The sequence below is a fragment of the Periplaneta americana genome, chromosome 15 (assembly GCF_040183065.1).
Source record: "Periplaneta americana isolate PAMFEO1 chromosome 15, P.americana_PAMFEO1_priV1, whole genome shotgun sequence".
Taxonomy (NCBI): Eukaryota; Metazoa; Arthropoda; class Insecta; order Blattodea; family Blattidae; genus Periplaneta; species Periplaneta americana.
In genome coordinates this window covers 54,556,525-54,574,846 of record NC_091131.1, presented here as the reverse complement: position 1 = coordinate 54,574,846, position 18,322 = coordinate 54,556,525, and the positions used below count along the sequence as shown (strand labels likewise).

Here is an 18,322-nt window from a genome sequence, read left to right as displayed (position 1 = left end):
GTGAAATACCACATTCAGTATTCCCAACGTAACACACATAACAATTTCCCTCTTCTTACCGCTTAAGCGCCATATTCATTTTACTGCTTTAGGCTTTTAATATATTATTTTTAGAGACGTTTAACATAGTAATAATTATAAATTGGAAACTTACCACTGCAATTTCACCTAAATTGCAATGTTAATTATTGTTTTTAAATATTTGCAAAAATTAAGTAAAGTCTACTACTCCACGAAACTTATTGCATTCCTGATACAAGTAACATTAAGGAAGCCGTGAAAAAATCAACAAGATTCCAGATGCTGATGTTATTACTGCAATATGTTATATAAATAATATTGTTAAAATATTAAAATGCAAAATAAATCATTACATAACCTTACCGTTTGTTTTAAGTTCGCATTTATAGACTGGGGGGAAAAAAGACAGACGTATATCACGGCCTGCTGGAATATAGTAAACACAGAAAACATTTTATAGCAACAATGTTGAAGATAGATATTTTAGTTTTTAAAAGTTGCCGTCATTGAACAGAAACCAAGATGGAGATTTCATTGCAACTAATTAGAAATTCCTCTTTCAGGTATGTAATAAACGATGGAAATTAAAAAAGCTCAACTACGTTTCGCTTTTTCAATCTTTTCCTCGAACATGAAAACATCAACATACCGCTCTTGTAACGCATATTACTATTCTGTACTTATAACCGAATATTTCTGAGCGCAAGGTCTTGAGGAAAATATCTGAAACTAGGAAAAGTTCAATCACGTCGAAATAAAGATAAAAATAAACAACGAAGAAAATTATTGTAATCCTTTCGGGAACTTTATTAAAGTCATAAGTGTGGGATGGATTTCTCTTCTACCAGAAAAAAATGAAACAAGCCTCTCAGTAATTTCCATAACGGAGACGTTCAGGACAATCTAGACAGATGCTTATAGCGACAAGTGGAAAAAGATTTCTAATTTCTTCAGTTTGATTAGAAAACAATGTGAGAAGACAGACAGACTTAGAATCACGTTCTGTATGTAAAAGATAAGAGGTTATATACATTTTAATTATTATTATTATTATTATTATTATTATTATTATTATTATGACTAGGAGGAAGCAAGCAAATTATTATCAGTATAGTGACATAATTCGTTAGTTACCTAATTCAACTAAGATTATCTCTCATAAGAGTAGGCCTATAATATTATGTCCAAAATGATAATTTAATCAGTGTGATCAAATATCCATAAAATTAATAACTAGGTTATATTTTGGTGATAGTGAGGGATAAAACAGCACATTCTGATTTAAAACTATGCTCAAAATTATTATTATTATTATTATTATTATTATTATTATTATTATTATTATTATTATACATTTGCAAATTTAGTGAGACCTGTTTTCCTACAAGCATGAAGCATGCTTTTTAGATTTTTAATAAACACTAAACATTCGTAAGTGGCGGAAGTCCTATACCATGTGATTAACTTGTTTGATATAAAATGTTTTCATTGCAAGTATTTTTGCACTATTTGTAAGATCAGGATTTTTTGTTCGTATAGTGGATTGAATGAGTCTCAGACTGTGACATGCGTGTCCGAGCCACGTGGTGTTTGTCTTTGGGTTCGTGTGAAAATGAATAGGCAATTAACGGCTTGACGTCGAGCTGCACTGCGCTCCGTGTGGTGATTATGCGTTTAATAGTCTGGGTCCAAGTGGTGTTACTTCCTTTGCGAAAGTGTTTTCAAATGGCTCATGATTAAAAATACTTTCAAATCCGTGAGAGATTATTAGAAAATATGTGATCAAAAGGCCATGAGGAAATGGAACGTTTATGTTAATTCTGAATTTCGTTCAGTGTTTAGATTTTTATGACTTTCTCCTTTATCATCATCATCATCATCATCATGATCAACATTATCATCTCATTATTTTTGCTCTCCTTTCTAACTTTTTTCATCATCATTCTTTTCTATATTTCTTCTAATTTTATTCTTTCTTCTATTTGTCTTCCTCCGTTCATCCTTCTGTCAATGTATTTCTTCTCTGCCTCTCTTCTCCTCTTCCTCCTCGCTATTCACCTCTAACACGATCTTAGTACATTTGTCAGCGTGTTTTAAAATTAGCCAATCTGTGGAAGGAAAATATGTAGTTAATTGCCCTGAATCCTGCATTTGGTCTTAAAGGAAGTCTTTCACCATATGATAGATTATTTATTTGTTAGTTAATGTAGAGCTCAGCAGTGTAATGTCTATACCTATTTCGCTTTCTGAGAATGACTATTTTAAAGCTAATGCATCTAGATACATAAAATTGATATCGATCAGACCTATATAGATTTTCATGAACAAAGTTAACAGAGGTTACTTTACAGAAATAACTAATCTTCGTGAGCACATAGGGAAGTCTGCACTGATTATTTTGCCCAGTTTTGAACACATGCGAAAAAATCTTTCAAAGGAAGTAACATTTCTAGGAAGCGGATATCAGCTGATTTGCATCCCATGCATTTAATCTGTAGTAAAATCCCAGAGTACTTTTCATTGAATAAGACTACAGCTGAGTAGTGACGTCACTGTTTCTTTATCGGCGTGCGCACTGCGAATTGTCACAAACATCATATCTGTATGAGAGAAAATAAAAATCTGTCGAAGGTTTCGTACTTTTCCAGCAGTGTTTACTCAAAACTTACATTTTGAATTTATTTCATTTATGACTACACAAACAAATAGATAGTGCTATTTCCGTGACGTAGAGTAAGCACGATGCCGAATCTCCAAGACAACCCAGAACATCACAAACAACGGATAGACTTACGTGCGACTAGAACTCATGACCGTATTAATGATGCGCCTCAACTTCTGCTTATAATCCATTAATCCACATACACAAATAGACAATCACATATAGTCAACTGTCCGAAGACAGGTGTGAACCTGTCAAGTTGCTTATTGTTAATAAAATAACATGTACAAAAATACAGTCTTAATTCTTCCCTGAAGGAGGAAAAACTCGTGCTCAGGGAGTTATCTAAACACATACTTAACACAAACAAAGATAATCATTTGACACAAAGTGGGTCAAGAAAGAAATATAGGAATAAATTAACTTTAAAAATAAAATTTCAATTTTAACAATTTAAATCATACAAATACATACACATATCAAATCAATATATATTCTTTAAAAATTAAATTCCTAACGCTATTTTTGAAATTTCTTATACTCAATTTTTCCAAATTTGGGTATTTTTCAATTATTTTATTATATAACCTTGGACCAAAGTAGGTACCATGGCTAAGAGCTGTGCTTGTGAAACACTTTGATTCCTCTAGACGTATAAAATCGGATCTTTCAGTTCCATATTTATGATTAGCTGTACCCGTGCGCTCCGCTGCACTTGTTAGAAATAAATATAAAGTAATTACATAATTAAAATAGGACATCTGGTTCAGGGAACATTCGTGTTTGATAGAAGGATAAATCGTTTAATATGTTACTTAATTTAAATTGTATTTAAATAATTAAAATGCGGTCATTTTGGTCCAGAGACCACCCATTTAGTGCAATGATAATTCCTTTAACATATTTCTTAATTGTTATTACATGCAAATAATTAAAATATGATCATTTGGTTCAGAGAACATCCGTTTTTGGTGCAATTTGATCCCATCAAAATTTTGCTTGGAATGAAACGTATCAGAAATAATTTTAAAGAAACTTTTGTTATGCAACATTTTTCACAAAAATTAATAATAAGGGAGATATTTCGATTTATTTAATTCAAGCCTCCTTATGACTTCCCTTTTAAATATAGTATTTTGAATGCCATATAGCTTAAAATCTAAGTTACAACGAACTTAATTTATATTTCAATTTTCATATAAATCGGTTAAGCCATTATCGCATGAAAAGGTAACAAATATCCAGACAGACAGACATACAAACAAAAATTTCAAAAAAGCGATTTTTGGTTTCAGGATGGTTAATTATACATGTTAACACCAATTATTTTTAGAAAATCGAAAATTACCAGAAAAATGTTGGCTAGATTTATTATTAGTAGTCTATAGATGATACAATTCGAATTTATTACGATTTTTATGTATGAAGTTTAATAAGGCAATATAATAAATTGGTTTAATTTTCAAAACATTAAAATCAATAAACAAATCAGTGATATGAGTACCAACAAGATACCACTTATGAGGCAACTGAGTCAGGAGATAATGGAGTAAGGTGGCCAGTTCTCTTTCTCCTAGATGAAGTTGAAAAACTGAAAAAATATATTAATAGAGGAAATGACAAAGTAACACTGGCTGCATATGCGCCAGGTGCAGTGCGGAACAGTTACCTTGGACGGAGATGGCAGGTCATAGAGACTCTCGAATTTTGTACCTCGACCTTCTATTTGTTTGCATCCACACCTCAGAGGCGTGCCTGCCTCACAGTTTCTCTCTGAAGACGACGTCGCGCACATCACAGCGATTATACAAGGCTCTATGCCCGACACGGTGTATAAAACAGTGAGCAGGGTGGCTTCTAGTATCTAGTATCCTTTAAAGTGGCGGATGCGTTTATTAGTAGTAGGAATCACCAACTTCTCGACTTAAACTACTGATCCTGTATTGATCTGCCAGAAGGGAAAAAAATCGCTCCACGTCTTGATTTCTACCTTCATGTTATCATTCCGTAAGTTAATTAACAATATTGGATTTTCTGAGTGCGGCTATATCTTCATTAAAATATATTAAAAGAAGAATATAAAGTTGGAATGAGTTACTAGGACGATCAGAGCCCAAAATAAGTTTGTTAATTTTTTGTGTGTTGGCTATTCATTCTATTCCGTGTTGCATTATTGACATTTTATAATAATAATAATAATAATAATAATAATAATAATAATAATAATAATAATAATTTAGGACTATCACAATGATAACTGTGGTGAGAAGTTGTAGAGTATTTGCACACCGTGTCCTAGATGTAGAGATATGTATGTTTCGGAAGTAGGACCTACCGACTCCATCATAAGGGAAGATAGGGAAAGGCAAGTGGGGAAACCTATTATATCTATTGAATCCACTACTATAGTATGAGCTGTTCTCCAGGACTGCACCCACTATCGAAGAGTTGTGATCTAATTTAAGATAATATCTAGAAATTTGCATGGAGATACTGTAGGAACTCGCGGAAATTTCCAAAGCTTCAAACTCCCTCAGATATTGACCTTATGGGGCCCAGTTGGTCTCACAAGTATAGATTTATTTATTTATTTTATTTTTGTATGTCAAGATACCCCTATCTCGCGCGTATTATAATATTACAAGAGAGACAATTGATTGCGATGGAATACACAAATTAATGACCCAGTTAATATAGTGATAGTAGCAGCAGTAATTATTATTATTTTTTTCCCTCGCTGTTATTTATACTCGCTTTAACATCTTGGTCATAACGCGAGTTAATCTTTGGTTGAAATCCGAAGGCCTGTGTACTATTGTTGAGACTGGTTCTATTGTTGTGAACTAGATGGCGACTGTATATATATATATTACTGATTTCTTATGAATATGATTTCGGTGATGAATGAGGCCGGTGATTTTCAGGGATGTTGTGGCCCGAATTTCCTGACATTTGTCTTACGGTTGAGGAAAAACCCTGAAAAACCTCAACCAGGAAATTCAACCCGACCGGGAATCGAACCCGGGCCCTCTGCGTAAGAGATCAGCATGCTGACCCCTACACCACAGAGGTGGTCTATTATTATTGTTTTTATGTTATTATATACAATATTATTAATGTAATAATTAATTAATATTGTATTAGTGTTTCCAAAATTTACAATTCCAGTACGTAATTTAATATTTTAATTACACTTCCTTGAAGCAATTGCTCAAATGGAAGCAAAGTTGTGCATTAATCATCCTCAAAACGTGGCTCACAGTTCTGGAGATGGAAAAAAATCGCTCTTTCTGCAACTCTAATTAATTAGGAGTTCCGTGGCAGGTCGAGCTCCTTAAAACTGTTGTATAGTTTAGGGCAGTGTTTCTCAACTTTGTAAATGACGAAACCCCTTCTTTTCCTCACATTACTTTAGTGCGGCCCCCTGACCTAAAATGTATAGTAGATATAGAACACACTAATGTGAAATTTGACATAAATTTAAAAAGGAAAGAATTTAATTACGTATTTATTTAATGCAAAATAGCCGTATTTTTATTTTTATAAAACGACTTTTAAAAAGTATTATTATTATTATTATTATTATTATTATTATTATTATTATTATTATTATTTAAACAAAATATATCCAGCATCGGAAGAATGAGATGATAATGATTAGGAAAGAAATATGTATACTTATGTAACGGGCACGAAATACTGGTATTTACCTGGAAAGACTAAGGGAAGAACTTGACTAATCCGTCCTCAGAACTAATCTGCCACCCTGTTAGATCTCGAATTATGAAATCCACTTATCAACTAGCGTCTCACATTACTAAATCGTCATAATATATAGGCCTACGTACCAGCTGCCGCAAGGAATAATTTAAAATAATCATTTGCCGCATGCAAATTACAAGACGACCATCTCTGCAGCAACAGCTTTTATCGGCTTATCTCGAGACAAAACGAAAAACAAGGCTCTTGTGTCTAGTTGAAGCTGAGAACAAACAGATGCCAGTATATTTCCAGAAGCCAAGTGTGTAGCATGTTCCAGTGTCATGGTAAATATCTACAAGGACTGTGCGTTTTATTATTACACATGCGTACATACATGTAATTGGTGGAGTGCAGATAACTTGTGCGATTATTATTTTTGTTATTATTATAATGACGAATATAAAACAAATTAATGGGATAATTATCAAAACAGTGACAAATGTGTGTGTGTGTGTTTAAAGTTATAGTAGAGTGTGGAGGTAGTTACTTCAAGATATCCGTTAGATAAAATACTAGTAAAAGAAAATTATAAAGGAGATTTCAGAAATAAAAGTGGTGTCAACTGCTGAATTCAAGATGTGTGATTTTGTTTAGCAACTTGAAGTGGGTATTTTCCAAGTAATAACACTGGTTTATTCAAACAGCGTTATGTATCAATCATATGCTTATCTCCCCTTTTGTTACTCTGTTTAGAAGTTTTTCAGTATTTACAGCGTTTACTGAAAATAACGGCCGCCAAATTAAAAAAAAATCATTTTCAATTCGCGCAGAATCATATGTTCGTGGCTACTTGAGGAAATATAGGCCTATATTATTCCGTTACATCTAAATAGCTCTAGTCTTGTTAGCTTAAGATATCATATCTTGTATAGAAATTTTGGAATATTGGGAGTTTTTATGGAGGTTTTTTAAGAAACACATATAAATATGTAAACGAAATACCTAATATATTACAGTTCAGTGGACACGAACCAAATTAATAGTCACGTATTGGTTACATGTAACACTAGTCTCTGATACTTTGACGCCTCCTTACAAGGTCCTTTCTTGTCCTATCTTTAATTTGTTTTGTTAATATTTTCATCCCAACTGTTGGTTTAATTTTGCTGATGTGAAATCTGTTTCAACTGCGTACACCAAATAGGCGCACATACTTAATGTGTATTCTGTTTTGTGTTAATTTTCTTGTAAGTTATAAGTATTATTCCAAATGATATTATTTTGTCAAACACTTTCTTAGTAAATAAATGTAGTTGTTGGAAAGAAGTCTTCCATCGCATGTTAGAACCTGCAATGTTTCGAAACTACTGTAGACTACGTCTTATATACACAGATTTTCTATCTTCAAGGTAATATGGTAAGACCTGAAAGGCCATTTACTTTGTTGGGCCCGTTATGCATGACTACTCCAGAGGATGTGATTCTTGAAGTCTTAACGTTGGCAAGTGTAAGAGTTATTAATATTTGTTGTACAGCAAACAAACACTCGCAGATCTTGCTTGCAACACTGGCTGATTGTTTTGTTTATTACAAGTCCTCCGATATGCGATACACTTCTAAGGTGAAGATAAGATCTGACTGCTAACCTCGACCTCTTCCTTCACTGATCCAAAATACTTTGTATAATAAGTATAATAACAATTGGCTTGGCGAATAAGAAACACACCAGTAAAATAACAAACAGGCCATGAGCGGTATAAACGTAGGTTTGCCAACGTTAACCGTTTGAGTGGGACGATAGAAACATTGGAGATGTCGGCCTACACAGTGAAATACCCCTAATTTGTAACTCTTCTTCAGGACACAATCGCCGTGAAAGCCCAAAATATCATAGAACTTAAATTTATTCACAAATAAGTCATGTGAATCTTTTAACTGAATTTAGAATAACAAAAATGACTAGGTAAATACATACCGGTAATATTGTCTAGTTCAATCACATCAAAAGACAGGTTAAGACATTTCTACAATAACTTTAGACTAGTAAACTTGTAACTCTGTAAATAAAAATATGGACAAAAACAATAGTGTAAGGTTTGTAAACATCTTTGCGTGCAAGTTTCAATTTCGTAGGTATTTTATTTACTAGAACCACATATCACGTTAAAGCTAGGGTGACTTTTTTTCCAATTCTAACAATAATCAGGCTCCTGGAATGAGTTAAGCACTACATATGCTTACAAGAAACGAATTATACCAATAATCGTAACAATCGGATTGTTAATATTTATTGTTGTCCTTGTATTTGAAACAAAATGTACGTCAGTTTCTTGACAATCTGACCGTGATTTCTTTTGTTTCAGGCTCCGAGTCAATCAGTACCGGTACGCAGGAAAGGTAAGCCCAATTGCATCGCTCCGTTTTCATTTACATAGAAAGTGTCCGAGACGAACGCTACAGATAAGAAACTTTTATAATTCAACAACCAACAAATTTATCCAAATTCCATTTGCTGCAAAAGTTTGTATGGTGATCTATAAATCTCCACAAGTGCACCTCTGGTGGCTAGGCAGACTTCATGAAGTCGGAAATTCAGCAACAGTGAAGAAATAACAGTGTCGCTAATACAAATTGAACATTTATTAGAAATCACGAGGAACTGAATTACGGTGTTGCTATCGTAAAACCTTGGTGAGTTCCTCTGTCCCTTGAAACAGACAGCCTTAGGTAAATTGATTAATTATTGAGTTATAAAACTTCCTTATCGGTAGCGTTTGACACTTTTCACAACGGACATCCAAGTTACAGTGTCTGTAATACCAAACAGAACTTGACTTGGACGAAGACAGTATGTTTGGATAGGCTTTCTCGGTGTAGTTGTGTATGCCATCTTCATATTATCACAAGTGCATTATGAAAAGGATATTGGTGCATCTTTCAATTTTTCTCAAGAGATAAATTCCATGTGATCCGTACTAGGAACAGTGTAAGTAACAAAATTAAACACGGGAATCCGTGGAGTTGTTGCCGAAGCCTGAGTTTAAAAAGTCGGCTGCAGCATAATATGAGACATATTTTAATTTGTATTATTTAAATTTAATTTGCATTCGTTATTTTAATTAGAAAGTCGTCTTTGTCATTCTCATGTGCACTTTGGATATTATGATTTAATTTTCGAAACTTATAACATAGCTTTCGCTGTATATGGTTTACGTAACTTACCATTAAATTATCACTATAACATAGGTTTCGCTGTAGCCTATATGATTTACGTAACTTACCACTAAATTATCATTATTTGAGAAAGTTCTTCTTAATTGTAAATTTCAGTATAACGCAATAATTCTTATCTAATAAACACGACAATAATTATACAACTCTTTAAAATATAAATATAAATTCAGGTGATTATAAATTTCTATAAGGGAACCATAGGTGCATCAAGCCTCCATGAGAAACATTCCAGTGTTCTTTTATACGTATTTTCATTCAGAGACAAAAGTTGTTCTGTGTGTCGTAATCTATTACTTCGGTTTTACTTTCCTCAGGGAGAAAGTCATGCTGAGAATGTTTATTATATTACCCTTGGTTGACTGTGAGTTTAGTCCTGCGAACCTCGGACCTCAGGCGATACACTGGACCATCTAGGGTGACATGCGCTTAAACTGTATGTTTTGTTTCATTTAACGATCTATTTAAACTACAAATGCCATTCAGGGTCAGAGAGATGACCTAAGTCCTAAACTAAGGCAACAGTGGTGAAATGAGAATGACGGATGAAAAGAAAGTATTGGGGGGAAAAAATTCTCCACAGGAACTTTGTTCACATCTCACATATCTGGAAGAAATCTAATACCAGATCTTTTTAGTGAACTACGTCTAGATATAAATTTTAAGATCTTCCACATAATATGCGACAGGCTAGAGTTCTGTCGCTCTGTTGATATGTCGAAAGACCTTGTTCCCTTTTATTTGAAGAAGGACGGTAACAGAAATGAACTGTTACAGATTGCGAGGTCAAAGTTGTCCAATAGAATTGCTGTAAGAAACAGAAAAAGTGCTCGATTCAACGATATCACAATTTTCCGTGCGATGGCGATTCATTGACGTCATAGCTTTGACCCATTGAGAAATAGCAATGTTATCTGATAGGGAAAAAATGGGTTATATATATATATATATATATATATATATATATATATATATATATATATATATATATTCTATTTTCAAACCAATGAAACGTGAGATGAGCAAAATCTTTGCACATTTGGTAACAGTTGCCTGTCATCTCTTGATTTACATGAAGTACGATCAGTGATTTGGCTCAGTTTATAATATAACCTCCTATATAAATATAGCAGACTAGAGTTTGATTCGCTGAAAGGTAATGGAGATTTATCTTAATGGCATAACAAAGTATAAAGTGATCCTTGTTTTACGTTTATCCCATGTTATCTGTTCACCAGATGATAAAAGAGTCCCGCTGCTAGCGAATGTTCAATGTTGCTTGAAAATCCTCACAACAATAATGACATAACGATCTAAGTTGTACAAATCTTGAAGGAAAACAAGACATGCCAGGACTCCTAAATGGTGATGTTATGTTTAAGTCCCTTAAGATTTTCGATCTTTGAAGACCTACTGCTTTTCACATTTGTACTTCTTTATTCTTCAGCAGAGGTTTAGCTATTCAGTTTTTATGAAACATTCTTCTCAGAAATATCTGTAGTGTCGGTCGAGCTTTCGTCTGTATACAAAACAAGGGTAGATTAGACTATAGTAAAAGAAACAGCTACTATACTGTTATTTGTCTTCAGATGCAGCCATGCTAACGAAATTATCACTCTTTTAGATCTACCAGGTTAGAACCTACGATATTTGAGGTCCAATTAGTAACCTACTGACGATACATTTTCAGCACTTATGTGTCCTGCCATGTCAACGAATAAATTTGTTCTGACATGCGGTCAATTTTTTCTCCTCGATTATTGTAACACATGCGTATTGATATTTTAGTAGTCACTTTCTTGAACACAGTGATGTAATGTTTCCCAGATCTAATTACACCATAATTCAGGGAGGTCCTTGGTAGATTCAGGGGCATGTTAACTCTGACTCACGGTCATCAGGTTTATCGGTTCATGGCCATACGACTGGCCTATGTTAGGAAGTCTTTCACCTGACCGTTACAGACAAACTTTGCAGTCAATACTTATTGCATAACATCCGTTAAAAAAAGTGTTCGGATATTTGCATCACAAATGAGGCCGTGAATTGGTATAGTAGTAGTAATAGTAGCAGCAGCAGTAATAGTATTATAGTAGTAGTAGTAGTATAGTAGTAGTAGTAATAGTAGCCTACATGTGTACAGTAGTGGCAAAAAAACCGGACCGACCCTTGTAGCTGATTTCAGAGCCTTGTTCACTCCAGAGCATGATAGACTGGTAACTAAGACTTTCGTGGCTCGAAATTTTTTTTGTTCCTTATTCAAATTTATTTCCAATACTTTTCGATTGCTGGTAAAATTCATGTTCTGGGAATAATAAGTTAATTAAGTAGTAAAATATCGCTGCAATCGAAAAGTATTGGGAATAAATTTGAATAAGGAACAAAAAATGTTTCCTTCCCAGGCAGGATTCGAACCACGAAAGTCTTAGTTACTAGTCTATCGTGCTCTGTAGTGAAAAAGGCTCTGAAATCAGCTACAAGCGTCGGTCCGGTTTTTTTTTGCCACTACTGTACATATCTTGTATACTATCTTTTATCTTTACTATTTTATGTAATTTTCAAATTATGTATGTTTTCCTGTACGTGTCTAGTTTTGTACACTTTGTCTTTTGGCAGCCACTTTTTAGTGAAAGTTGAATGAAGTGAAGTAATTTTATTTAACGATACCTCCAGAGGTATTCAAAGTCGAAATTCAACGTGGACAAAGTATGGCCGATAAAATTTACGTGAAATCCTTTATTAGGAATAGGATTCTTTTACGCGTCTTACATATATGACACGGGTCTCTCAGCTTTACTTCTCTTCCAGATTTTATCGTCCTATAAAATCTATCGTTCTCGGCCGAGTTTCGACCCACGAGTCTCGGGTCCAACAGCTACTAGCATAATACCTTTTGAATCACAGAGGACGAAAAATAACTTATAAACCCGGGAAAACTACTCTCGGCAATACTACTGAATATTCAGGGACTAAAAGTTGCTGCTTGTTTCGTGTTCAATTAAAAATACTCTGTGACCAGATGAAACCGAGAGCCTGGCGTTTATTTTCACACGCTACCGGGTCGACTGACACATTCACGCAACGTGATCCCCTGGAGAAAGAAAAGACAAATGCGAAGCGGAAATGCATGATCCTGTTTTTATTATTATTATTAATTCCTTCCAAATACGTCGTAAGAAATACTTCTGAAATAGGCGTGTGTCGCTTCAGACCGGTGTGAGTGTCTTCTGCAAAAAGTGTTTAAAATTGGTCTCATTAACTTATAACAGAATAACTACATTTTAAATTTCATGTGAAATTTGTGGTGGAAAATCATAGGTCAGGGCAGGTTTTTTTTCGAGATAACATCGTTTCACTGTCATAATTCTATTTATCCGTCACCTTTTAGCCTTGTAAATTCCAGGCTTTTCTCCGCACTGCAACTATAGATAAAGTTGGAAAACAATTTTTACTGAAGAAGTGAAATATTCTTGTTTTCCAATATAGTTTATCCACAGTTATTACCAATTTCATTTAAAAATGAAAATTCGTTTTTTTCGGATTTCAGTTATTTTATAAAATTTGGGCAATAGTGAGAAAGTTATGGTGCAGTTTTCGGATGTTTCAACTTATATACGTATAGAGTAATCAATTCCATATTGTCGTTTTGTTGATTTATAAGCATGGAATACTTAAATTCACATAACTTCCACAAATATGTGAAATAGTTTCGTAACAATTTATTTCACTATAAAGCTTTCAATAACTTGTCTCCCCATAAAATTGTTATACTATGTTTCTACCAGAACCATTGGTGAAAGGAGACTGGCGTGAGAAGACGGAATATTCATAGAAAGCCAATCCCACATCAGTCTTTTCTACCATAAATCCCGCAGCAACTATTAATGATACGCCCTCAACTTCTTGGTCTACGACTCGGCAGTTCTCCAAAAGAAAAAAAAAAAGATCTCCCTCCTTCACCCATTATCGAATTCATGCATTTCCAGTTGCAAATACTCATTCTGCTGATAGTAGTAGTAGTAGTAATAATAATAATAATAATAATAATAATAATAATAATAATAAAAAATAATTCTCAATGTTTGTTTATTTATTTGTATATTTGTTTACTTGTTTCATACTATTGCATGTTGCCATTATCACGGCTAAAGATAAACTCTACAGCCCTGCATTAAATAAATAAATAAATAAATAATAATAATAATAATAATAATAATAGAACAGTCAATGAACTTAGGCATTTGTAATAGTTTCAATCAGTAGAATATCTTCCGCCTTTATTAGGCCTACTTAATGACGAAGATAGTGGGTAACGTTCACTTTATATGCTACCGGTATTCCTTTTCCTCAATAATATGCATTAAAAATTACTGCAACTCACTCTCATTTCCCTACTTTGTGCTCAGCTTCGTTGGTTTATTTCTGTAAGATAATTCGTGCCGAGCCAGTCTCATTAAATGGCTGCCGGGTTGTGACGTCATTGATAACAACGAGTGAACAGTTCGTGATCGATGACGTTGAAGGCGTGACCATGGCGGGCCCACGATGGCGTAAGACATTACACTCATTGATGGGATCTCCAAGAGTCAGTGTACTCCGAGGGTGTGATGTAGGTTAGGATGATTGAAGCTAAAGATCACGTCTGCATCGACATAGTGTTAATTGCATAAAATATCAGTGTAATAATTTTTCATAATTTTACACAATTCAGAAAAATTCAGCTTTATTATCATATTATCGGGCATTATACTTGAATGGAAAAGAAGATTATGACTAATAATAATATTTCTGATTGAAATTTATTTTCTTGCCCGATCATTGAAAAGGTGCACCTACAATTATTTTTTTACTGTGCACTAAAATAAAAATGTGAACTTTATTTTCTGCGTTAAAACAAAACCTTGGCTTTCGCTATCATTATTTACTCTATCACTCCGCCTCTAAAACAGGTAGAGTGAGTTTCACCAAACATGTACTAATATTTACCTGCAAACTTTGTTAGGAAATTCTTGTGATTTTGTGATTGCTCGCATACTCAGCATTACGTAGACGTAGACTGCTTCAATATCTTTCCAAATTGTTCGTAGAATTTAACAGGCTCTTAATCAGCACTGCCAACTGGGCCGTCTTTTAATTTCGATCCAAAGCCCAGAGGCGTCAGGACACAAGATGTAAAAATTGGAAAAGAAACATAAGCTAGAAATTTTCCACCATTATTAGCAAGCTCTCTGGACGCAAGCTTCTCATAATACGTCCTACTGTTGTTTAAAATATTGTTTTCTTTATTACGTATTAATTTCTTTTGTTGAAAACAACATTAAATTTAACTGCAATTTTTATTATGAATAATAATATTGTTGATTATTTTATCTTTAATTATTAATCTGTTAAATTCTATGGAATAATTTGTCGATAAATTGATGTTTAGAATATTTAAATTCATGGACGTTTTCGCCAAAATACGATCCTGCTTATCAATATTCGATCGTGATTTTCTCCTTGATCGTTTCCTTTAAATATTTATTTCAAGATTACTTAAGTTTCCTACCTTTTTACACTTTCATCGTATGTCCAAACTGTTTAAATCTTCATTGGACTTTTAGATAATTCATCGTATTGGTTCATGTAATTTGTGAGCCTATATTATTCTCTCAGTCTCCATTTTTCTCTAATGGATAATCTAATAAGTTCAAATACTTTTCTTAACTCCATTTTTTTATATTATGAATACGTGTTTCAAATTTTCTTGTCAAGGCGCATGTCTCTAATGCAGCCGTGGCGAAAAGGCCGTGGTGCGCCGAGCCACTGTGTAAGCTGCAACGTGCATAGCACCTATGGAGGGAGGCGGACAACCGAAGGGGAAGTTGTTTAGGACGTGTAACGAAGAAAGAAATGAACAAGAAAACATAGGACACATTATCACAACCTAAAATTAACTGTCTTCAGAATGTCTCTGCGACAAAGTTTCAAAATCAGGAATTATGTCACTTACTGCCAATCGTAGTTGATCACGAAGGTATTTGTCTGTCAGTCGTGATCTAAATTTGATTTTTACTATTTTCATTGTTGAAAATAATTTTTCACAAACGTAAGTTACAGCGAACATGACTTCAACAGAGCAAGCGAAAGAACGAAGCTTCAAATATTTATTTTTTTCCAGAGATTTGAAAAGTTCAATATCTGTCAAGTCCTTACATCTAGCTTTCATTTAACGTTACATTGTAAATCTGTGAGTTTAAATTGAAAATCTAACCGCATTATTCGTACATCTGCTGTAAAAGAATCGAAGTACAGAGATGATAATGATGATGATAATAATAATAATAATAATAATAATAATAATAATAATAACAACACTTAATCTTTTAATGTTTCATCAGTAACATGCAGTAACTTATAATGCCGTTTTATGTTATACAACCGTTTCCCTAGTAATATTTGTGAACAAATCATACATTTAATATTTTCATCATATTGTAAGCAAAAGACTGCATCCTCCCATCCTACTTGAAAATTTCGTTTTTTATAGAGGTACATGGTTTCGAGAGATATATTGCGACGATACGCCACTCGCAGGTCCGAGACAAATACAAATAGAACGGAGTTTGACTCCAGTAGTAAGAGGGTGGGGGTTGTAGGTAGGAAGCGAGAGAAAAGCACTGCGAGCCACAATGTGCTCGTGAGTCGCATTTTCGCCGCGGCTGCTCTAATGTGTAAATGAGAATAACGATAATTTATTTTAATATTTTGTGTAGAGCACAGAAAATTTCTTCATCTCAGTTCAATTTGTATATTTCTTTCCTTAAAACCGTTTTCGGTCATTAGATTACTGTGGTTCCAAGACAGTGAAAAGTAGTAACTCTTTATAGTATGTAATACTGATTCATTTGAAGGATTATATTATAAGCCTTGTTGGTATTAAACTTGAAATATTTTATTTTCTTGCAATTTTTGTGCTCATTCATACCATTTATCTCACTACCTCATTTGCGTATTAGTCACTACCGCTTGCCACGTGTAAACGCAAGGCTACATGAATTAATCACATAGAATAGATGGTACACAAGCTGCAATTCATGGTCAATGCTGGGAGCTCGAATGCTTACAACAGGGGAGGGGAAAGGTTATGAAATGGATTCACGGTCACGAACACTGAGATTCAGTCTTCACAAAGTGCGTCCTTCGATCGTATAGGCTATTTTAGTATAAAGGGTCACAATATTCCAATCCCAAGACACTAATAAGTCAAACAACAGACTGGCAGCAAAACGACACTGACAGTTCACCGCGGTGTTGCTATAAAATAATAATAAACATCATCAAGCGCCACGTGCGACAGTCACAATCTTTATATCATATTGTCTAGCTTTATGTCTAAAACTTCGACATTTTTATTGCTGCTCATGACAACACCTTATGGTTTTTCAAATACTTTTACAGAGGTTCTTCCTCCGACGCCTCATCTCCCGATCTGGTGATATTCCATGGTTTTCGCGTTTACCTGATTTGAAGCACCAGACTTTTCCTATGGGATATTTGAAACAAAGGACGTACTCCCATAGATTACATTATATATTCAAGAGTCGAAGAAAAGATTCGGCATTGAAGTGACACATTGGTTAGATTTAAATTATGTTTTATTTAACGACGCTCTCAACCACCGAGTTTATATCAGCGTCGCCGGTGTACTAGAATTTTGTCCCGCAGGGATTCTTTCACATGCCAATAAATCTACTGACATTAGCACACTTAAATGTCATCGACTTGGGCCGAGATCGAACCCGCAACCTCGGACATAAAAGGCCGGCACTCTACCGATTGCACCCGCAACCTCGGACACAGAAGGCCAGCACTCTACCGATTGCACCGCCCAGACCGACCGCATTGGTCAGAATATTTTATGTTCGTATCATGGCAAATTTCCAGAAGCGACTTCAGCAGTGAATTACAGGTAGAAGAGATCATCACGTCACCTGAAAGGGGTGTTTTTTTAAATAACTCTAATTTTGTAAATAAACAAAGTTAAAAATAAGCCATTAGGTTGTTTAAATACATTTTTGATTCACTCCATAAAGTTTTATCACACTTTAAAAATAGTTAGATGAAAATGCCCCAACTGGAACTCTACATAATTAAGCGATTATAGGCCATTCGGTATCTAGTGAAACCTACGTTCACGTAAGGGGAAAGAAGAAGTAGACTGGGAAGCTTCCCTTCCTCGTTACACTTCGACTAGCAAGCAACTAGCTCGCTTACTCCCACTATAAGGTTCTTACTATGAGCTACGGCGCACACAAGCATTTTGTTTCGTGAGATAACGAGTAATCTATACCCATATTATTGTATTCCTGTAAATTCTGAAATATAACTAAAAATAAGAAAAATGATTGAAAAATATGTTTTAAAAACGTTACAAGATGCACTGTTAGGGACAAGAATGTACACGATAAAAAACTAATATTCCAGTAATAGGTAAAATAAGGAATTAGGCCTATAGACACAAATGGCAGAAACATGTCGAATGACTGTCGACTGTATCCCGAAATTAATAATCAGTTATATGTAGATCTGCCGGAAAAATAATTTTCGAAATGCTGAAGAATGACACAACGACGGCTTCCTATGAGGTAAATACGAGTAAAAACGTATAGTCACGGTAACCGTATCTTATTTATTTACACGAGCGTCACTTATTCCGTTGTTACC

The 18,322-nt window shown here is 34.2% G+C and overlaps 1 protein-coding gene across 3 annotated transcripts in view; it reads left to right on the top strand.

Moving 5' to 3' along the window:
- The window catches only part of LOC138714960 (peroxidase-like), a 54,900-nt gene that overhangs the window by 13,284 nt on the left and 23,294 nt on the right, over nucleotides 1-18,322 (top strand). For 2 of the 3 annotated variants that reach the window (XM_069847276.1, XM_069847277.1), the window contains exon 2: nucleotides 8,749-8,782. Coding sequence is in view for 1 of the 3 variants with exons in the window: in XM_069847275.1 (XP_069703376.1) it covers nucleotides 6,727-6,729; nucleotides 8,749-8,782 (37 nt within the window). In the remaining 2 variants the exon portion in view is untranslated. Of the gene's footprint in view, nucleotides 1-6,709; nucleotides 6,730-8,748; nucleotides 8,783-18,322 lie in introns of those variants that run through there. The other variant, XM_069847275.1, reaches the window with a different exon arrangement.